Source organism: Sus scrofa, chromosome 13 (assembly GCF_000003025.6).
Source record: "Sus scrofa isolate TJ Tabasco breed Duroc chromosome 13, Sscrofa11.1, whole genome shotgun sequence".
Lineage (NCBI taxonomy): Eukaryota > Metazoa > Chordata > Mammalia > Artiodactyla > Suidae > Sus > Sus scrofa.
This window is the reverse complement of record NC_010455.5, coordinates 158,186,993-158,210,929: the sequence shown is the minus strand read 5'-3', so window position 1 is coordinate 158,210,929 and position 23,937 is coordinate 158,186,993. Positions and strand designations below refer to the sequence as shown.

Sequence of the window (23,937 nt, the reverse complement as noted above, 5' to 3'; positions counted from 1 at the left end):
ATTAAGACCAAAGGAGACTCAAGTAACTGAATTGAATTAATAATTTTATGTGTTGCAGGTTATCATTAACAATCATACCTTGTACTGTCAACAGGAACACCAAAATGCCAGTTAGCTAATTAAAATATACACAAAAGGGATGAAGAGAAATTACATAATCCTATGTTAGATAAAAGCAAGATCCAGCATTTCAAAATAAATGTCAGAGAGTTGCAACACATTGCTAAGAATGATTTTTAAAATTTGTTTTTCATAGTGAAGGGCAATAATGTTCAGGCTCTTGTATAAGGTGAAATTTTGTTATCTCTACCACCCAAGTGAGAACTTTCTCCTTCCTTAAGGTTCACAATTGAAGGAGCATACTTTTCACAGAGCACAGCACCCATTTAGCTTATTACTAAAGAGAACCACACATCTGTAAGTTTGTGAAAAATAAAGGTAAAGGATAAAATCAGTTCTTCCAAGTGGTTTTGTTGATTCCTTTATCGGATATGTGATTATTCTCTAATATGATACAGAGAAAACCCAATAAAATGAAGATAAGTATTTCTATAGAGTTGAATAACACAACTAATATGAATACAATGTATTACTAATTTAACACCAACATGCAATCATGGAAAGAGCAAGTACAAAATACAGAGTTACCAAACGTGTATTTTGCATTTTTTAATATTTGCAAATACAACACTTGAAGTGTGTCCCTTGAAGCTCTTGGTGTACCCAGACAGATTAAATAATCTATTTACCAGGTTGACTTTGTGTCATGTCTAGGCTTGGTGATGTCACTGGTTTCAAAGTAAGAGTTTGCAGTTCAATGGGAGCTGAAAGAAGAGGGTCTAAGTTGTCAAAGTTATTACGGATAATTTATTTCACAGGATTTAAATAAAGGTAGCAATACACGGACTTTGAAAATTGCAGGGTTATGGAGTGGCATGCAGACTATGTGTTATTTAAAGCCAAAATTATGCAAATTACGGATAATAAATCCTAAATCCCCCCTCTTTCTGGCCTGTGAGATAAGAACATCTTCAATTGATAGAAAAAATTAAAAGAAGATTAATATTCTATTACATGTAAATATGGTATGAAATTCAAATAAAGTTTTATTGGAACACAACCACACCTACAAACTAAGATGATTCAAGGTATATTTATATATCACTTACATCTTGGCATTGGTCACCTTCAAGCTACAACAGTAGAAATGAGTAATTGTGACAGAATGGATGGTCTGCAAAGTCTAAAATATTTGCTGTCTAACTCTTTACATAAAAAGTTTTGTTCCTTTGATCCCTGATTTTAACCATTCTTCTCAAAAAAGCAAGAACCTATTTGAAAAAATTAAGTTCAATTAAGTCGACTATTGCATCTGAATCTTGATTTCCATGAAGGCTTTCTATAGCCGATTTCATGATAGTATCATTAACAAAATATTCAGTAGCATCTAGGAATGTTTTGTTCTATGCACCCCCTTTGGGTACCCTCAATAGGTGTCAAAAGTTCTTGTTTTATTTTGTTGTTCCCATAATTCCATCCACTAATTCAAATTCTAGTTATTTCAAAGCCCAACCATTCTCTATTGGCCCATGTACACCCTTGACTCCTTTAAATATTTTCTTTCTCTCTCTCTCTTTTTAACCAAACAAGCTGCTTTTGTATAAGCAATTTGTTTTTATCTAAGAAAAACTCAAAAAGAGGTTTTCTTCACAGTTATAGTGTACCTTGTTTGAGAGGTAAACATGCCCTTACTTTGATCTCTTTCTCTGTCCCACATCCTACATTATTCAACTGCTAATAGGGTGCTGGGACCACAGAGGGCAAAGAAATACTTATTTACCTAAGACAACGAAGGAGTGCTATTTTAAACAGAGATGAATAGAATGATCAGAGAATTGAATAAAATGCATTATTCATCAGAAACAATCCTTATGCATTTGGCTATCATATTGACCTCCTCTAGCTATAAACCTGCTAGGCCATGTACAATTGCAGACATGCTACCTTCTCTCTAGGAGGGCACAGTTGTGGGAAGTACAAGTTAGAAAGCCACATCATTAATTATCACTCTTGGGACCCAGCTGCAGTGGGTTGAAAGGATCCCTTAAACCCAAACCATAGATTTTCTTGGTTTTAACCGTGAAGCTTTGGGAAGTTTAAAGTTTGGGAGAAGGATTTCTCACCATGTTTTGAAACTAAAGGAATAAAATCTTTGAGTTGGCATTGTATATTTAGGTGTAGAAACCATAAATAGCATTGTAAGTGGATCATTGTTTTCTAAAACATTAGATTTTCTTGAGTTTATTGCCTGATTTTGAAAAATTTCACTTTACTAGTTTGTTCCTTATCCCTGAGGGTATTTTGGAGACCAAAATAATAATGAAATTTGTTAATTTAAAGATACAGATACTAATATGCATAATTAGGTATTCAGAGAGATTCCTGCTTAGTAAAGATTAAGAGCCAATGCTGAACTGTGGTGAATCGGAATAGTCAAGTTCATCGATGATGGGAGAACCTGTAACTTATATTCACTAGAACTGACACTAAGAGGGAGCAACTTTTTTCTTTTGGATAATTTAACAGGGAAATTCTATTCCTTAAAATAGGCAGAGAATAACAAAAATATCACAATAAACTTATAGAAAGTAAGTTCCTCAGAGAAATTTCATGGTACTTAATTATCATCATTTTATAGATCTAATTTCTAAATAGAAAGGGAAAATGTTAAAAGGGGTTTCATGGAAGATAGATTTCCTCAGCTCCATCCAGGGACATCTGTTAAAAATTATCCATAGCATTTGAATTACAAATCCTGACTACTTTTAAAATGAAGTATGAAACAGAATTACAACAGCAGAGTCTAAGGAAGCAGGAGCAACTCTGGCTACGATAGTGATGGAATGAGTTTCTAGTGAGTGTAAAAGCATTTAATGAGGTCACAAAAATAATTACCTAATGTTGTTTCTGGAGCCTTAGAACTATAAGTAACAGGTTCAAAGCTCATAGCAGGAACTAACCAGAAGCAACAACATGAACACAAGAAAGCTTAAACACACACAGAAAGTCTTTATTTTTTCTTCAGAACATCAGTTTCAAATGACAAGCAAATTTTTTTAAACTTTGAATTCATAGAATGCAAATCGTCTCTATAGTTTGGAAAAAATTCACTGCAGAAGGTAGGCACAACCTTTGAATTCTACTATGAATCTTAGTATGGTCAACATGAGGCTTTCCTAGGTGTTTGCTTTTCTGATTTTAATATGGAAGCTTACTTTGGAAAATCTGTTTAGGCAGTATACATAAAAAATATAGGAAAGTAACTTGTTGTATTTCTTGCAAGCTAAAAAATATACATATGTCTATGTACTCATGGCTATAATAAATAGATCATGTGTGTTTAAATGTACATACAGCACTAAATAATCTTAAGTGACTATGCCTATCTTATTATAAGACACCAAGAACTTCGTCTAAGAAGCAGCTTCTAACCATTATCAAACTGTAGGTGGCTCACACTGAGAAATTTAAATATGTCAAAAAATTGTTATGATTTAGTTGGTACCATGTAAATTGTTATGATTTAGTTGGTCTAGAGAAGATACAGACATTACTGTGCTCAAAACTCAGCTTTAAATGTGAGCACTGTTAGACAAAAGTACATGACCCAAATTCAAATAAGATTACATGATAGACAGATATTCTGACCTAAGTCAATGCATAACTTTAAAAAACAACAGGTAACTTGAAATTGGATTGTTATGATCATTATATAACTACAGATGTGATAAATTCATTTGAGTAATTAAAAAAATCCAAAAAACAAAAAAACACAACAGGTAACCTCTTTTTAGAGACTTTAATACTTCCATTAAGGAGAAAAAGAAAGTTGAAGAACAGCAGAGGATGGCAAGACAGTCTTATGAAGCTGGTGATAATGTGATGATGATGATGACAGAGTGGGTTGACAATGAGCAGGAAAAAAAATTGTTGAGCAACACAGAATATCATTACCTAATGTGGTTTCTGGAGTTTTGGTTCTAAAAATGACAGGTTCAAGGACTGTAGGAAGAGCTGGACAAAAAAATAATAAAATAAACCAAAGAGATTTAAAAATTTATCTGAAAACTAATTTTTAGAAGCAAATTTTAAAGCTTCAGGGATGAGAGAAAAGAGCCACACTCTTGTTCTTTGCAGATTGACTAAATTGTTGCCAATATAAATTATCTCATAAGTTAGAGGCACAACATTGCGCTTTGCTCAGTATCACTCTGGCCAACAGAAGCTCTAGATTTGATTATCTGACTCTTTCTAGTATGGAAGATGGCTGACTAAACTTTTTACAGATTTATATAATATATTCTTTTCTAACTACTGGAAAAAGCATTTATTGGTCTGCTTATACTTCTACACAAGTTGAGATAAGTGTCTATTATTTCAATAATCATGGGTACATAGATGAGTTCATATACCTGAAAGTACAAGGATCAATGTAACAAATGGAGTGTGCTCATCAAAATGTCAAAGTGGTCCTTGATTCAATGCAAGTTAAGAACTCTGTTAAACCCCCGTGGAAAAGGAGAAAAAAATCATCCTACTCTATCATCAAAGTCCACTATTTAAACTTTTAAGACTTAGGCACATTAAAAAATTCGATCATCAATACAAACATCATTCCTTGAAACCACAGATCCACCACTATAATCACATAGGTCCTAATTTGATAAAAAAGTAACTCGATCAAAGAAACATGGTATTTCCACAAGTGATGAGGAAAAAGCAAGTGATAAAAATAAGAGATAGATAGAAATTCATGTTTAAGAGGAAGCATAAAATAGTCAATGCTGTTTAAACAGATGCCCAAGAACACATGACACGATGTGGAGCTGTTACACGGCAGTTTGACATTCTGAAATTAGTATAAACACAGTGCTCTTAAATTTAACAGATAACTTGATGCAGAAATTAGCAGAATTGCAAGATAAAGACTGTAATGGAATGAAAATAGAGGATATAGAAGTGGTTTTAAGATGCAGGAGAACTGGTGGCTACAATGGGATGACAATGAGCAGGAAAAGCACTACTGGAAGGACACACATTCTCATTACCCATGATTTCTGGAGCTTCAGTGCCAGGTACAAGATCTGTAGTAGAAACTAGTCAAAAGCAGTGAAATAAACATTGGTGAAAAGTCAGCAAATTCAATCTTAACAGTATGATATTGCTTTGATAGATATAGAACAATTTGAATATTTTTTCTTAAATTACATACTTGTTATTAAAAGATTTGGTCACCTAAAGCCAGTTGAACATTCTTTTATGAAATAGTTAGTCATAGCCTACAACATCTGGTAAACATCTCAAAAAGTCAACACGATATTCTCCCAGGTGTCCAAGTACCTTATTCCAATCATTATAGAAGGCTGCCTTTGGAAATCTGTTTAAATGTTTTACTAATATATACTGTTCTGGCAATTGTTGGCTTTTCTGTGGAAGCTTTAGGGAAATAGAATGTCTAAGTTTTCATCACAAGGAAAAGATACTTTTTATATTTCTTTCTTCTAAATTGAGGTATAACATATAATTTATATTTCTTTAATTTTGTATCTGAGATGAATTAAACTAAGTGACTAAAGTTACTGTGGTAATTATTTCATGATGCAGGTAAGTCAAATTATTATGCTATACACCTTAAACTTGTACAGACCTGTATGTCAATTGTATCCTAGTAAAACTGGAGGAAAAAAAGGAAATAGAATGTCTAAACAAGAGTGGCTACAATAAATAGCTTTTATGTTTTGAAAAGAGGCATAAGAAAGAATTAAGCAAAGTGAACCATGAAGATCTTGTTGAGAACTCATATTTGGAAATAGGCTGATTCCTTGCTTGAAACAAAGGCACTCAACAAATCAGGATAAGGAATATTTTGAGTGTAGTTCCCACTAGAGCAGCCCTCAGATCTAATCACAACAATGCAGTACCCTATGTAGGTGGAAGAGACTGTGGCAAGAGCCCACTGACGTTTCTAAGTTCAGATCCAAACTTCCGAGTCATGTCTTCAAGTACTTTCTTTAACTGCTCTTAGGGACCCTTCTGAACTCAGCACTATCATCACCACTTAGAGGTAGACCCTCCCATGGGAAAAAAAAGAATGGCTGTATGTATATGTATAATTAATTCACTTTGCTGTAAACTTGAAGCTAATACAGCAGTGTAAATCAACTACACCCCAATAAAATTTTTAAAAAAGAAGTAGAACCTCTCTTTTGCCAGAAGTCTGTGCTCTCCGGTTGGTCTCTATACCTCCTTTCTTTCTGTCTATGTTCATCTTCATGATTTTAAGACCCAACTTCTGTCCAACTCTTTATCCTGTCCTTCACAAACGTTTCTCTTTTCAAGTCGAGGAGGTTTGTAACCCCGGAAAAAAGCTCAATTTGCACAGACATACTTCCTTCCTTCAAACTTTTGATGTTTCCCACTGGGGCAGGTTCTGAATTTGACTACATTGCAGATTGAGAAGTAAAAACAAGCCACCTACTTCTGTGATCTCCTCATAGCTATTGATGGGCTGTGGGAAGATGGAAGGCACTTCATGTTTGTTTCTTGAAATAAAAATGAAATGCTTGCTTCTACTTAAGACATCTTGTCTTTAAGATAAGAATACAACAGAATAAGAAAAGCTAAATAAAATACATAGTAAGAGTAGAAAGCACAAGGAATCCAGCTGCCATACACATCTCTTCCATCATGTTTTCCTCTGCTAACTCGGTAGAAAGCAGTAGCAGGTCATTTTGTGCTTTTACCCATATAGAGTGCACATGGGCTGTCTCTGCCTCTACTGGCATCAATCCCAGACTCCCAAGAGCTGCAAGGACTCACTCCTTTAATGAAAACCCACATTTACCAGGTTTGAATCGAGGTGCCTCAGGAGTTGGTGTGGTTTTAGGTTTGGGACATGGCCGACGGGTCCGTTTTGATGTTTTAGGAGCTGGAGAAAGAAAACTTTCAGTTACTATAGAATTAGTTGTTCAAGAGCTATAGGTCCCATGACACACAGCTCTAGATTTCCTAAAACTTATATTAGATTTCCTCATATTATATTCCTCACATATAGGAAGTGTATTTTTTCAACTTTTTAATTTGAAGCTTTCATCCTTATTATAATGGTATGTTTTTTTAAATAAACATTTTTTAAAAATACTTTTTTGTTGTTGTTATTTAAAAAACAATTGAATGTTCAATTGTTAACAACAACTCATTCCAACACTGGGAATGAGTCATATGTAAAAGTAGTTATTCATTCAAGAAGTGAAGTATCATTTGTAGAAGTCGTCGTTGAATAAAAAGGATGACAATCACTGCAAAAATATTAGGGTGGTGGTGATAGGCAGTTACAAACTCATTGGTTTGGCAGTTTACTAAAATAAGACGCTGACATAAACTAAAATGTCAGTTAAAGAACAAATATCACATAGAGAGTTTAAAAAGACAGTAGACTTTTAGATCCACGAAGAACTCCCCTGACACTGTAATAGTCATGGGAGTCAAGAGAATTGCCTTTTAGACCCAGATTTAACAAAAGATTGGTTAAAAAACACAGATGATGACAAAAACAATTTCAGATGGTTATATGTATAAGAGTGGACCTGAGTTAGAGTCATGCATGGCTCTCTCTTAAAAACAAGGGACAACTTGTTTTAAGAGTCAGAGTCTTTAATGCTTTTAGGATGACGTTTATAATGGAGCCACAGAAGAGGATGATGATGTAGCTCTATGAAGCCAAAGAACCTCCAGCTGTGATGGTGATGCAATGAGTTTGACGATGAGAGGGAAATAAACTTACAACGTGTTATTACCTCGTGTCATCACCCAAGCCTCAGTTCTGAGTGTAACAGGTTCGAAGACTGCAGTTGGAACTGACCAAAAGTATCAAAAATAAATCAAATGATCATCTTAAATAAATGAAAACTCAAAACCTTTACTTCAAAATGAATTTTACTAGCCTAATATAGTTTCTAGGATTACATAGCAACTTTTAAAAGCTGTTAAACTAGAAAAGTACACAGTTAATTTCCTAAAAGTTGGCCATATCTAAGTTAGGTACATATCTCCTTATTCCTCTTCCTTTGATTATCTGATTCTAACTAATAAGTCAAAGAGGGATGTGTGAGTGTTGCTAAGGACTTATCTTTGGAAAGAGATGGAGGCATTAGACTGAATCAATTTGGGTATCCCTCCATACTAAGTAAAGAAAGAACATGCCTTCGTGTGCAAAGATGCGCTTGCTGAAATATACTCAGTCAAATCTCAACTACTCTGTCAGGTACCTAAAGATCTCTACCAGGGGAGTCCATGAACTGATCAAGATCTATAAAAGCTTTGACTACCACCTTGAAGTCAGATGTCCTTTATACTAGTATTAAAGTTAGACTATCTCCTTTGGTTGGTCTCTACCTATATCCACTCCTACACATTTTATTCCTTTCCATCTTTTTACTCATCCATGTACTATGATGATTTCAAGGCTCTGCTCTCTCTCAATCTATCTTTTTCTATTCCAGATATTTACATACCCAGCCCATCTTGTTGGTAGCACCCAAAAGTCAATCTTGTAATTGGAAAGATGCTATTTTATGCCATCCTCTATTTTGTTTACATATAAAAAAGCTTTTGTTCTCAATTGTCTTGCAGGTTTGAGGACTAAAACATGTCTCACACATCTGATATATTAGTATCTTTTGAGGTATACAACTTAGGGATACTGAAGCACTTCATGTTTTTCATATGAACTGAATATGTGTAATTTTTCTAAGAAGTTTTATTTTCAGATAAGTGGAAGTTAATAAAACACACAGTGATGAAGTTTTTATAGAGAAAGCATAAGGCATTCAGTAGCCCCACATATCTCCCCAACTGTGTACTTGCCATCTTCACAGTGGGAAGTGCAATTTTTTTTTTTTTTTTCTTTTTAGGGCTGCACCCACAGCATATGGAGGGTCCCAGGCTAGCGTTGAATCAGAGCTACAGCTTCTGGCCTACACCACAGCCACAGCAACATGGGATCTGAGCCAAGTCTGCGACCTACCCTTCAGCTCACAGCAATGCTGTATCCTTAACCCACTGAGCAAGGCCAGGGATTGAACCCGCAACCTCATGGTTCCTAGTTGGATTGGCTTCTGCTATTCCATGACGGGAACTCTGGGAACTGCAATTTATTATGAGTTGTATTATTACTCTCATGGGGCATATTGGTTACTTCCAGCAATTGGGATTACTCTTGAGACCCTGCTGGGTTAGGTTACTAGGACTCTAAACCAGGAACACATGTTTACCTGGCTTGGACTCAGGTGCTTTAGGACTTGGTGTGGTTTTTGGTCTGGGACATGGATGATCCTTCTATTGTGACGTTTTAGAAGCTGAAGGAAGAAGTTCTTGGGTTATTACATAACTACATTACCCATGGTTCTGGAAGTTATGGGAAGTGAAAGCATAATTGCAGATTTTCTACATCTTGTTAGATATTTGACTTTTTAGTTTGAGAGTTTTGTCAATTACATAAACTTTTATATCTTCTTTAATCATGGAAGATTCTTCTAGGGCAAAAATCGTTTTTTAATTTAAGAAATAAAGATTAGTGACTATCATTGAAGTCTTATAGAGCAGTTTGATTGAACAACAAAAAGGTAAAGAACTGTTGCCAAATTTAATTTAATTTAATTTATTTATTTGGCTGAACCTGAGGCATGTGGAAGTTCCTGGGTCAGGGATTGAACCCATGCCACAGCAGCGACCTGAACCAGAGCAGTGATAATGCCAGATACTTAACCCACATGGGAACTCCATTTTTTTAAAAAAATTATGTATTTATTTTTAATTTATTAAAAAATTTAATGGATAGGGAAGGATGGTCATACTAAATCTGAGATTTATAATTTTGTCTTTCAATCTTTGGCACATGTTCTGTATAACTATTAAAATGAGAACATATTATTATCTATACAGAAACAAAACAACAAAATACTATGCAAATAGAGAGCAAGGTAGAAATGTAGATATGCAATGATTGGATCCTCTTGGCCCTGAGAGCTGTTAATAGCTTTATCTGTCTAGACAAGAGGTAGACCTGTGATATGTTTGGGGAAAGCCAGGTTTATCATAAGCACTGCATGAACCAAAGACAGAAAGACAGTTTCAGAGAAGTTATGTGGCAAATAAATGTCCTAAAGGAGGTTCACGCATGACCAGTTCTATTAAAAACATCAGGCAACATAAGAGTTTTCATAATTTTAAAAAGAATGTAGATGAACAGCCACAAAGAAGAAAACTATTGTCACGTGAAGCAAGATGAAACTCGTTCTGACACTAAGCAGAACAAAACTTGTTGAAAATACAGTGTACCATTACCTAATGTTGTTCCTCTGGCCTCTGGTTTAAGAGTAACAGGTTCAAGGGCTGTAGCAGGAACTGACCAAAAGATAATACAGTAAGTAAACCAAAGAGATTTAAAATATATGAAAAGTTAGAACATTCATTTCACAACAAAACTTGCTTGTATATATATATATATCATTCCTCCTATAAAAGCAAAGGAAAGGAAAAAACTGAAAGGGCAGATGACTGTTCTTTGAAGACTTGGCCCAATTATAATCATGGTCAGTCTTAGGCTTAGCCTTGGCACTGTCTTGAGCATCTTAAAAAAGCCAACATGAAATTCTCGTAGGTTTTAACTAATGGATTCTAACTTATATGGAAAAGTCTGTGGTCAGTGGAAAATATTTTTAGGCATTAACCTAATGTACACTGAGAAAATAAATTGTCTTTAAAATAATATGATCAACCTGTACTTCTATGGGAGCTGAAAATGAGCACTTACTGTGTGTAAACACAGATGCAGTAGACAGTTTTAAGTTTGAAATATATATAAAAATTAATCACTGAAGTGGACTATGTTGTTCTTGCTAAGAGCTTATTTGTAAGAATCTGAGACCTGTGTCCAAACCATGGCACAGCAGGACAGAAATGATCACACAGTCTATAGTACTCAGTAGAGCATCTGTCTTGCTTGAGCCTAGGGGAAGTGGAATCCAAAGACCATTGATGTCTCTGTTTCACAACTAAGCTCCTGAATCAGTTCCTCAAAATACTCTTTTCAGTTGGCTGGATGGATCCATCCAAATGCAGCAGCATCAACATCCATGCTTTGACCATCTAGAAGTAGAACAGTCTGTTCTGGGCACCCCCAGCCCCCAACTACTACATGTCCTATTCTTCTGCCTTGGTTCCTGTTTCCCTCCACACATTCAAATCCTGCAGTGGGCCCAAAGTCTAAGGTCCAAGTCCAGTGTGCCTTGATATTTTCTTTCATATCATGCAAACATATTCTGAACTTTAATGTTTTAGAAATAAAATAAGACTCCTACAGCTAGGCTATCACCCACTATTGCCAATATTGGTTCAGGAATTTGCAAGGTACTTAAAATTTGTTTATTTAGTTGAAGTGAATATATTGGCTCTGTTAAAGAAGTTTTATCTTTAAGATTTGAATGGAATTTGATAGTAAGAAATATACTAAATATATAGCAAAGAAGACTCTCACATAGAAAGAATAAGGTATTCTGGCATCAACTGTATCCACCCTGTCATGTTCTCTCCAACATCCAGTAGAGAAGACATTCCTAATGGTGCCTTATGACTTCACACTTAGAAAGAGGTAGAACTCAGCACTGTTAGGGTCCTCCTTGGGACAAGCTAATAGGGCTCACCCTTAAACCAAGGAATCACACATTTACCCGGTTTAGTATGAGGTACTTGAGGGCTCGGTGTGGTTTTAGGCCTGGGACGTGGGCGACGAGGTCTTTGTGAGGCTTTGGTAGCTAAAGAAAGAAAAGCTTTATGTTATTCTATGTCTTGTCCCTCTGGGTACGAAAGAGAGCTCATTCTAAAACCTGTTAGATTTTTCTAAAGTTCCATGAAATTGGAATTTAAAGTTTTCACTTCTTTTATGCCAATGCATCTTTTTTTTTTTATCACTGAGGGTACTTTGGAGGCAGACTCATGTATATAGTCAAATTATTGATTCGAGACATGAAACTTAGTACTTGTAATCAGATACTCATAGAACTTCCTCACTGGGGGAAAATGATTGAGAAGGAGGATTCGATTCTGGTGCAACTGGGAGGGGAAGGTAGGGTCACACTAAGGAAGAAGCTTATCATTTAAATTTTCAGATTTGGATAATTTTCTATTTGTCAAATCAGTAATAAAACACATCATTACTTAAGGACCAGCAAAGAAACAAACATACCATGCAAACCATTTTTTTAAATATCTAGAAACTTAGATGTGCAAAGGAGCTTGAGAGTAGCTGTTATTGCTGATCAGCCTAGAGAAGACATAGATCCCAATTTGCTTTAAACTCAGCTGTAGCATAGAACACTGTTCAACAAAGCACAGGGCAATGTGACAATTTCAGGTGCACCATGAGGCAGGGAAATGTTCTGAACTAAGCTCATGCCTGCTCTCGTAAAAACAATAGGAAACTTGTTTTTAAGAGGCTTCCGCACTCTTCAGATGAAGGAAGTGACTGAATGGCAATGGAGGGTGATGGTGGTGATGTTGTGAAAGAGAAAAAGCCATGTGATGGGGATGGAGACTGAACGGACTGTACAACCAGCAGCAAAAGCATTAGGTGAGTGGCGCAGGGTCGTTACCTAATGTTGTCCCAGAGATCTCGGTTGGAAAAGTAACAGGTTCAAGGTCTGTAACAGGAACTGAAGTAATTAAAAAAAAAAAAAAAGAGTTGTTTTTTTTTAATGTGTGAAGAGCTACAACATTCACTTCAAAATGAATCTTACCAGTGTAATATTATTACCTCTAGAATAATTTTTTAAAACATTTCTGAATGAATGGTGGTGTGAATTGAAATGTGTCTCTTCAAAATTCATTATGTTGATGTCCTGACTTTCAGTGTGACTACCTTTAAAGGGCCTTTAAAGATGCAGTTAAGATTAAATGAGGTCATAAGGATGAGGCCATAAGCCAAAAGGACCATTGTCCTTGTAAGAAGAGGAACACAAGGGATGCTCACACAAAGAGAGAAGGCGGACATCTGCAAGCCAAGGAGAGAGGCCTCAAGAGAAATTAAACCTGCCGACCTCTTGATCTTAGACTTCCAGCCTCCAGAGCTATGAGAGATATATTACTGTTGTTTAAGCTACCCAGTCTATTTTGGGCAGTCCTAGAGGCTGTTAATACCAAGGAGACTCAATTGCTGTGCTCAGACCTGGCCCATTTGTAGAGGTAGTCATGAGCTAGTCATTACCTCTGGTCTCCTTTTAGCCCCACAAGAGGGAAGTGGTTCCTGTAGTCAGTGCTTGATTATCCGAGTCTACTTTGGTAGATTTTAGGACATTCTTAGGCATTTACTTAAATATGTTTCAAATAGCCCTCATGTGAAAAACTAACTTGCACTTTTGTGCATGCTGAATAAAGAAAATATCAACCATGTTTATCAAATTATGGAAATGTTCCTAAAGAACCAAGAAGTCATTCCACAAATAGCCAAAGATGGCTCTGATAATCTTGCTGAGAACTCAGCTTTGGAAAAATCCTATGACTTCTGCCCAAACAAGAAGAGGCAGCCATTTGGTTCGTGGCACCCAGTAAAGCACCTTTCCACACTCAGCATGCAGGAAACTATTGAAGGGTGGACAGAAGAGATTTATGATGCTCATTAAGAGTAACATTAGTCTTATTCAACTTCAGGTGGTGTCATTTGAATGCATGATCCCCAATAAAAGTGTGTTGCCTGGCACTAGAAGAAGCAAGATCTCTACCCCCTCAGGTTGCTTCTATATAAATCCTTTTTTTTTTTTTCATCTTTTGCTCTCATTTCTCCACTTGGGCAAATTCTGACATCAAGGCTCCAACTCCTTCCCTGCTCTACTGAAGCCCATGTTGATTTTCACTTCTTTAAGATCTGCTGTAGAGGTATGAGATGGAGGAATCTGGGTCCCTCAATCACCGCTTAGGAAAGAACTATAGATCTAAAGCACTGATTTTGGATTACATGCGAGTTTAAAAAAATCATATATTGCCCATTAAAAAAATACCTACTATAATAAGTTTATACTTAACATTTGCGTACCTAAGAAAAATGAATTTGCAAAAACACCCTGCCCAATTTTCATCTTATAGGCTTTTCATGCAGAGAAGTATTTGTGCTCAACTAGCCTTCAGACTAAGAAATACTACTCAGCATGAGAGAAGATTTTGTCTTTCCAAATATGGACTTCTTGCCAGCTCTGAAGGGGCAAAAGGACTCTCCGTGCTTCCCTTACTAGAGGTATATAGGTTTGTTTACATTTTCAACCAGTGACAGGCAGCCAGGCGCCTTAAAAAAAGGACCCTGCTTTGTCTGGTGTAGTCTCAGCTATATCTGGACTTGGAGTGGTTTTAAGTTTGTGTTGTGAGTGACATGTTCGTTGGCACGTTTTTGGAAGTAGGAAAAGATAACCTTCAGTTACTTTAAAGCTTATGCTTCTGCAAATTATAGGTGTTTCAAAAAAATCTTCTTTAAGTTTTCCGAAGCTTGATAGATTTTCTTCAGTTTCAGGAAATGTATCTTTCTAGTGTGAAAAGTTTGCCCCTACTATGCTAGTTATCTTCCTTGGTTATTGAAGATAATTTGAGGACAAAGTTGATATATAAAATTCAAGTTACTAATTTAAAGAGTCAAGACTGATATTTTTATCACATTCTCCTAGAGTCCTCTGACTGCATTAGAAAAGTTTAAGAATCATTTCTAAACTATGGTGGAGAGTAAAAGGGAGTCAGATTTACTTTAAGGATGAGGCTTACTATTTAAACTTATTAGCCTTGATCACATTATGTTAGACAAATCACTAAAAATACATTACCCAAATGTTAACGAACAACAAAAAAGCAGGCAGATGTTTAAAAAGGCAAGTGTACAAAAGATGTATAAATACATTTCCCTGTCACAACCTGGTTAGCATAGATGCGAATCAGGTACTTTCATGAATATATGAAATTTACCATAACAGAGAACTCTGGTTGAGCATAAAGAGGCATAGAAAAAAATTTAAGTAAGTTACAGGGCAGGAAGATATCCCAAATAAGATCTAGGCATGGCTCTCTTTAGAATAAGAAGTAGCTTATTTTATGCATGTTTAACTCACAAGATAAAGAATTTAACTAAATGACAACAGAGTGGAATGAGCAAAAGTCTGACAATGAGCAAAAAAAAAAAACAAAAACAAAAACAAAAACAAAAAAAACCACACTTGCTGAAGGTCAGCAAGTGGCATTACCAAATGGTGTACCTGGAGCCTCTTTTATAGGAGTAACTGGTTCAAGGTCTGTAGCAGGAACTGACAAAAAACAATAATAAAATAAACATTTATACAGTGTATGCACTTGGGTACCAGTTCATCACTTAGGAGGGACTGTCTTTGCAGTCTTTTCCTAAGAAGTACCCCTGAAGTTTCTTTCTCTGCTGATCCTAGTCTAAGTAATGTACCAAAACAGACCCTGCTCATCTTGCTAACAGCTCATCTTTGGCAAGAGACCACAAGCTTTGGTCAACTGGGCAACTTAAGAGAGCAAGATAAAGGGCAGCCATTGAGTCTATGGTTCAGGTGGGTATTTATTCCTCCGTTCCATGCCCAGATAATGCCTACCATATATGGATACTGATGATTCTTATATGAAACCCAAACTCCTAAGTCTAACAGTAAAAATTCCTTTTCTACTGGTCCCATGAGCCCAATTAGCTGCAGCAGCTTCAATAAAATGAAGACTTAAAAGTCTTAGAAGACTTACTTCACTTAGAAGACTGACTACCTTCATTGGTCAGGGAAGTCTCTGACCACTTCAGTGGTTTCCACACATGTCCTGCCTTTCTGAGCCTTTCACCCTCCGGTCATCCAAATCTATAGTGATTTCAATGCCCAAGTCCTTCCTAATCTTCTGGTTCTCCCTACTCATTTCTTTAAACCAGGGGCTGACAAACTACGGTCTGTAGGCCAAATCTTGCCAATAGTTTCTTTTATACAGCCCATTTCCATTTTTTTTTTTTTTTTTTTTTTTTAATGGCTGTACCCATGGAATATGGAAGTTCCTAGGCCAGGGACTGAATCTGAGCTGCAGCTGTGAATTACACTGCAGCTGCGGCAACGCTAGATTTTTAACCCACTGAGACATAGCAGAAAATCCATTTCTGTTTTTAAGTGGTCATACAAAAGGAAGGGGAAGAAAAATATGCACCTGAGACTATTTGGGCCACAAATCTCCAAATATTTACTATCTTGCCCTTTATAGAAAAGATTTGCCAACTCCTGCCCTAGGTCTTTACCATGACTTATACAACTTTTATAGTTACTGAGAAATAATCCATTTGTCCATACATATGTTTGTTCTGTAGCTGGTTCTGTCCACCTCATAATTCAATATTTAAAAGATGAATAAAAAAAAAAAAAAAAAAAAAAGGAGTTCCCGTCATGGCGTAGTGGTTAACGAATCTGACTAGGAACGATGAGGTTGTGGGTTCGATCCCTGCCCTTGCTCAGTGGGTTAATGATCCGGCGTTGCCGTGAGCTGTGGTGTAGATTGCAGACGCGGCTCGGATCCTGTGTTGCTGTGGCTCTGGCGTAGGCTGGCAGCTACAGCTCTGATTAGACCCCTAGCCTGGGAACCTCCATATGCCGAGGAAGTGGCTCACGTAAAGGCAAAAAGACAAATAAATAAATAAATAAAAGATGAATAGAAGTGAATGAGAAGCCAATGAAATAGACATTTAGAGAGCAGAATCTAATTCACAAAGTGGAAGGAATTTGGCCACCACTTAAGACCTCTCCAGCTGTGCTCTGGCTGCCTACTCTGGAGTGAAAGCAGCCACTGATCCTAACTTTTCCCTTCTCTTCTCTGGACCCCACTGTGATGGGCTGCCTGGACTCCTCAACCAGATCTACACATTTACCCGGTTCTGTATGAGGTGCTTCAGGACTTGGTGTGGTTTTAGGTTTGGGACGTGGATGACGAGTTCTTTGAGGCACTTTGGGAGCTAAGGAAGAAAATTTTAGGTTAATAGAGCATTTTTAGTTCCAGAAGCTGTGGACAGAATTATAATTTTGTGAGTTTCAGGAAGTTTTTGAGTTTGAAATATTTGCCCCTGTTTTGATGATTTCCTCTTTATATAATTTATCTTACTTTGAGAAACAAAAATCACACAGAAACATGGAGACCTCACAGGGATTTTAGAGTAAAAAAAAAAGTTTCCAAAACCTACTGCATTATGGTGACAGCAGGGGAGATGTTGGGTAACTCTATATTAATGATGGTGCTTATAACTTCAATTTACTAGCTTTGGGCATATTTCCTATTTCACTCCTTACTGAGAAATAGACCGTATCATTACCTAAAATGGCAAAATAAAAACAATCATGCACACAGTAAAAAGGTAGTTTAGATCTGCACAACAAATATGCCACACCATAATAGCTGTGACAATGTACTCAGTTTAGATCAAGGCCAGACACTCCCTTCCCCATCCCCCACTGGCTGCATTTCAAAATCAGCAACACAAAATTTGATTAGAAGGTTACATAGGAAGGAGTTGCCACAAATTCAAATGTATCGCCTTGCAGATATGTACATTAAACTAAATTCATATCTGGCTCTCTTAATAACAAAAATGAGTTGTTTTAATACTCTTCAATATGTTGAAGATATATATTAATAATATATCTTATATGAGAGGTAGCTGAATGACAATAGAGGATGACATAGAGTCTTGTGAAGCAGGAGAAGCTGTGGTTGTGATACTGATGAAAAGAGTCTGAAATGAGCAGAAGCAGAGGCTGATGGACATAATGTGTCATTACCTATTGTGGTCCCTGGAGCCTCCGTCCTAAGAGTAACTGGTTCAGGGGTTGTGGCAGGAACTGCTCAAAGTAATAAAAGAAATCAAAGAGATTTTCTGAATGCATGAAGTGTCAGAAAATTCATCTTATTAGTAAAAATAATGCTTCTGAGACTTCTAAGGAAGAGGGAAGGGGGAGGGAAAGGATGGGTTACACAAAAGGTTTAACACCTAGAGGCAGGAACTATGGAGGTAGGAGGTGGAGGGGAGGGGAGGGGGTGTGGAGTGGGGGGAGGTCACCCTAGGGTCTGTCTACCACACACAGGACAGATAGCCAAAAAAGAAACTGAGATTACATTCGCTAAAACACCACAGCCTTAGTGAAAACATTGCTGTTTAATATAACCTCTTGGAATAACCTCTTGGCTTGTGGTATCATATTAGACTATGATCTTCAGTTCTAAGGACAGAAAAAGTATGGTCATGTGCAGAAGTAAGGATCACTGAAGCCCTCTGGATCTAACTTATGCTCTTGACTAGTCACCCCAGCCCTCTTTAGTTCATCCTATGGGCCCTAGATAAGGAGTGTATCCACACTCCATCCTCTGGGACAACAGCTTCATCCAAAGTGTTTCCTGTTTATCAGTTTCTGTTCTCTCAACCCTCCACTTGTCCAAATGCTATACTTATTTTTTGCCCTAATTATCCTGGCTATTTTCCTGCTCTAAGTATTTACTATACTTCTAGCATATAGCATCTGTATCATTTGAGAAATTATTTTACCTTTGTATAAATATGCTGCCTTACATTATTTTCTACCTGTTTATAGTTTTTGTTTACAATTAAGGTACAAAATGATTGGGAAATAAAACATAATTCCTACTTCTGATGTATCTCACAACTGCTAATATGGTTATGGGGACACAGAAGGGATAAATAAAAAGAGTAGCTTTTCTCTTAAGAGATATACAAGGATGGGCCTATTATGTGCATAGAATTTAGGGTCCCAACTAGGGTAGAATACTTGGATTCCTTAAACCAGAAACCACATTATTTACCCAGTTTGGTCTGAGGTACTTCTGGATGGGGTGTGGTTTTAAGTTTGGGGCGTGGACGACGGGGTCTCTTTGTGGTTGTTGTTGTTGTTGTTGCTGTTGGAGCTGAAGGAAGAAAACTAAGGGTTAATATAGTGCTGATGCCCCCATTAACTCTGAATAGGAAGATATAACAGGGTTCTAAACTTTCTAAAACTTGTCAGTTTCTTTGAGTGGAGATACCTTAGTAATTTTGGTTTGAAATTTTCTCCTTTAATACAGTGATATATTTCTCCTTTTATATTTGAGAATTCCCTTATCAATTGAATTACATTACAATTATGTTTAAGAAATGAATGTGAGGAACTCTCATTTTCTTAAAAGGGTCCGTAGGGACAAATCACACTAAATGGTGAGTATGAGAGAAGTTCAAACAATCCTATTGTATTCACTTACAATTTATAACAGCTAGGCCTGGAAAAATTCGCCATTTGGTAATTTACTAGAGTAATTACACAAAATTAGATGAAGTGTCAATATTTTTAAAAATTTAAGTAGAACTTGAAATGTATAAAGATGTTTATAGAGACTTCATTGTATCATAATTGATACTGCATTGGTGGTTTGAAACAAGGGTTATATGGAGAATCACACTGGGACTTCAATGCTAACAAACAGTACTATTTAAAGAGAGACTCAGACTGACATGATGAAAGTACAAGCTGGGAGATGGCACAGACAGCCGTCTTGAAATAAAGTCCATATATATTAATGTTATAAAACCTTTTCTATTTTAAGATGCATACAGCAATAGGATGATAACGAATTATGACATCATCATCTCTATAGCACCACAGATAAGTCTGACAACGAATAAGAAAAAGCACTTGCTGAAGGACATAAAGGGTCATTACCTAAAGATGTCCCAGGAGTAACAGGTTCAAAGTCTGTAGCAAGAAATGATCAAAAGCAATTTAAAAAAAGAAATGTTAACACATAAGAAAAGTCACCACACTTTCTTGAAAATGAACTTTACCAGGACAGCACTGGTTCTACTGCCAGAAAGCAAACTTTTTAAAGTTCTGAGGTGAAGGTACAAAGATATTTGTTCCTATGTAATGGTTATGTCATTATTATCTCCCCATAGTTAGTTCCAAGTATTGCTTTTTTATATTATCTGGTAATATAATAGAAGACTTCGTTTAGAAAAATCTTTAGGCATCTCTTTAACAACGTTATGGTTAACAATTATGAGAAAAGAATGTGAAAGTATAATTTAAAATACTATATGTTGGAAAACAAAGCCCTAGATCATCATAGATGCAAGGGTTGATACATTGAAGTAGATACTGTGATGAATAACCAAAACAGACAATGGTCTTTGTTGTTGAAAGTCTACTTTGGAAAAAGACCAAACAAAGGCATATGGAAGAGCAAATACAGGAGGTCATTCGGTCTGCAAAACTTGTCGGTGCATCTCTCTGTTATCAGGACAAAGACTGATCAGGGAAGAAAGAAGAGTAAGTACACTGTGGCCAAACAGCTCAAATCCAATCATGGACGTCAGGCATCCAAAGTCCTCTCCACAGACCCATCGAAAAGTAGCACTGCTGGCCACAGTTCTGAGTGCCAGCCAAAAGGACATAGCCTTTCTCCCTTCTCACAACTGGGTTCCACTTCTAAGTCCTATCCCTTTGCTGTCATCCACACATACGGCACCTTCCTGCTTCTGTTTATGCAATACCTGTTCATCCTCCATCCTCCTGTTCATAGAACCTATGAACTCTATACACTTCAAGATCCACACTACACTTTTCAGACCACAGATCTTTCACTTCCCTAGGAATTAACTATGTGTCTAACAGGTGGTAAAACTCAATAAATATACTGTTTTTGTCCATATTCCTTTATAACCACTTATGAATACTTTCACATAAGAGCAGCTTCTTTCCTCAAAGAAGCTAAATCATTTGTTATTTCCAAACAATCCCTCACAGATGCTCATGTAGTACTTAATCAAATATGAGACTAATTGAACTAAATAGGTTAAATGCTTAAAAAAGAAAGTTTTTGTTGGGCCAGAATCAAAGAGAGAATGTAAACGAATATTCACAGAAGAAAATAAAATACAAGGTACCAAGAAGATACCAAGCAGCATGAGGAAGCCGCACAAACTGACACAAGCACTCGTAACTTGGGCCTCCACCCTGAAGGCTCACCGGGTTACTAAGTGGAGAGATACACTGCCACCCAGTAGCACATCCAAGAGGGTTCATGGATGCCAGGAACCACTTATTTACCTAATTTGGCCTGAGGAGTCTCGGGGCTCGGCGTGGTTTTAGGTTTGGGACGTGGACGTGGACGACGTGTTCTTGTTCTTTGGGATGTTTTTGGAGCTGAAGAAAGGAAACTGGTTAATGTCTTATGATTGCAGAAAGAAAGGATTATACATGGCTCTAGGTTTTCTAAAATTTTGCCACATTTTCTTGTCTTGAGAAATGTTTCTCTTTGGTTTGGATTTTTTACAATATTTTCTATATGCAAAAGCAGTATGGGAGTGTCTACTAACAGTTCTTTTGAGAAATAACATATAACATTATTTTAATTATCTGAAAACTTTGCTATTATTGCTGCTGTCAGATTTTCAAAGAGGACCCTGAGGGAAGTCAGAAGCACAGCATGTCCATTTCACATTGAAGAGAGACCTGGCTGGCCTGCTTTGCGGAGATTGTATTTAGAAACTAGTTGGCTTAGACATAATAGCCCTTTAAACATTAGCATAAAGACATCTTATTTCTTAAGATCACTGGCTGACAATAAAAATGCCTGGCATATCTTAAAACAACTTTCTATTGATGGCCACAGAATTTTACCTGATGCCTATGGGGCAGATACTCCCTGCAGTACGTGAAATTCAGCAGACCCACAGGCTCTGTAAAGCGTTAATAAAGCTGGATAACAGGAGCAAGAGGATCTCTGCACTAACTTTACACAGGCTTATATTGTAACCCACTAACTTGTTGTAAACATCTTCAATACATTCAAAATGAAAAATAGAGTTGAGTGATGAAAGAGGATGATGAAAGAAAATCTTACAAAAGAGAAAACCCTTTGACCAAGATAGAAATGGAATAGATTGGACAGTAATCAGAAAACACTCTTGCTTAACAAAATAAACAGTCATTTACCTAATGTCGTTGGAAGAGCCTCAGTTCTCAGAGTTACAGGTTCAATGTCTGTGTCAGGAACTGACCAAAAGCAATACAATAATCAATGGAGATTTAAGAAATGTAGGAAAAGGGAGAAAATTACCTTGAAAATGAATCCTTTTAATCCCATAATGTTTAAAAAGCATTTATAAACTCTGGAAAAAGAATATTTATTCTGTAATAACTGGCTGTACTCTGGTACCCATTTATCTTACAAAACAGCCATACCCCTGGCATTTTACACCCCAGTGAGACCAATGAAAAGTGGCCTTTTTGGTGTTTAATTATTTGATTGTAGCTATATTGGAAACTTGGCTCCAAAATAAGTATGTCTCATATGTATTTTAAATAACTGACAAATTATTTTGAAAAGTTATGTTAGTATTTGAAAGGCTTTCACTATTTTTTTGAGAAATGGTGGTAGTGGTCAGAATTTTCAAAATGTTCTTAGTCTATTTATTGGAGATCTGTGACAGTTATGCAATTAATGAACTTGTGCCTTTTTCTCCACAATAAATGTGATTTTCTTTCTTACAATTTGTCCTTATTTGTACATTTATTTCAAATGGACACTTAGGAGATAAGTATTCAAGTGAGGAACAGAGATGATTATGAAAAAAATCTGAAAAGTAAAAATTCAACTTTTTGCCTGGATAAACAGGATTTCTATATAGTTCTATAATATTCTGAAATGATTGAGTTATGCATAGATATGAAACTAAGATTTATGACTCCTTGTTTTTAAATTAGTGTCTCTATTTTTCATTAAGTACAGAAGACTGACTACAACATTAAGATATCTTATCACCAGAAACTCTGTAAGCATTTATACAGAGACTGCCTTTTGCTGAATGTCCAAGTTAGCATAGCACAGAGTTAGTTTAAGTCACATTTGAGAACATCTTCTGAACTAATGGAAAACACAGCATCTGGATGAGATGGAATGTGACAGCAACAGGACAAAAGCAATATTCAAAGCTGACTGCCTTCAAACAAAAATGGGGAATCCCTATTTTGTTTGGAATCCCTATTTTGTTTGGGATCGACACCCCTACATGGATTTGTCAACAGAAGGGCCCAGTTGCATTTGAATAGTATGGAATAAAGGAGGAAAGGATTTTTATGAGAAAGAGACAATTAGGTATTTTCTCAAGCCCCAACCAGGTTTTTCATTGCTCCTCTCTTACATCTTAAATTACACACACATCAAAGGAGAGATTTCAAAAATGTTCTCGTTTGAAGGATGGATGGAGGGAGCTCCTGAGACTCCTGCCAATATCAAGTGCTGCAAGCAAGCAGACTACCTCTGAAGGTGATCAAAGGAGGAACAATAGTCAGGAGTTATAAGCTGGGCAGCAGATGTAAGAATGCCCAACGATACTGAAAACGTCCTTGTTGAAAATGATAAACAACTTGGGGGAATAAATGAAAACGTTGATGAATGACCAATGTTTACACAAGAGAATACAGACAGTGATGGAGATGAGAGGGACAAATCTGAGAAACATTGACCAAGAAGGAAGATATCCATCATTACCTATGGTTGTGGAGGGCTCTTCTGGCTCAGATGTAACAGGCTCCAAGACTGTGCCATAACAAATAAACAGACATAAGTCATAAAAGTCAAGAAATCTAAACTTTCAGGTACTCACTGATGCTTAATTCACAGGATCCAGAACCTGGCTGATTCTAAGTTGATATAAATTACCTCACAACTTTTTTGTCTGTTTGTTTTCCTTTTTTTGGCCACCCCATGGCATACAGAGCTCCCAGGCCAGAGATCAGATTGAGCCACAGTTGTGACCTACACTAC

The 23,937-nt window shown here is 36.5% G+C and overlaps 1 protein-coding gene across 50 annotated transcripts in view; it reads right to left on the bottom strand.

The window, feature by feature from the left end:
* Positions 1-23,937, bottom strand: part of ABI3BP (ABI family member 3 binding protein) — a 277,390-nt gene that overhangs the window by 80,164 nt on the left and 173,289 nt on the right. For 14 of the 50 annotated variants that reach the window (XM_021070523.1, XM_021070510.1, XM_021070528.1 and 11 more), the window contains 17 exons: positions 23,662-23,709; positions 22,104-22,163; positions 21,216-21,311; positions 19,830-19,862; positions 18,940-19,041; positions 17,904-17,963; positions 17,000-17,083; positions 15,333-15,392; positions 12,711-12,770; positions 11,790-11,873; positions 10,405-10,464; positions 7,857-7,916; positions 6,905-6,988; positions 5,109-5,156; positions 4,015-4,074; positions 2,956-3,015; positions 750-824 (listed from right to left, as the gene is read on the bottom strand). The exons of 1 other annotated variant lie outside the window; for it this stretch is intronic. In XM_021070523.1, the coding sequence (XP_020926182.1) occupies positions 750-824; positions 2,956-3,015; positions 4,015-4,074; positions 5,109-5,156; positions 6,905-6,988; positions 7,857-7,916; positions 10,405-10,464; positions 11,790-11,873; positions 12,711-12,770; positions 15,333-15,392; positions 17,000-17,083; positions 17,904-17,963; positions 18,940-19,041; positions 19,830-19,862; positions 21,216-21,311; positions 22,104-22,163; positions 23,662-23,709 (1,134 nt within the window). The remainder of the gene's footprint in view (positions 1-749; positions 825-2,955; positions 3,016-4,014; positions 4,075-5,108; positions 5,157-6,904; positions 6,989-7,856; positions 7,917-10,404; positions 10,465-11,789; positions 11,874-12,710; positions 12,771-15,332; positions 15,393-16,999; positions 17,084-17,903; positions 17,964-18,939; positions 19,042-19,829; positions 19,863-21,215; positions 21,312-22,103; positions 22,164-23,661; positions 23,710-23,937) is intronic. 35 more of the 50 variants (XM_021070525.1, XM_021070536.1, XM_021070533.1 and 32 more) reach the window with 14 other exon arrangements.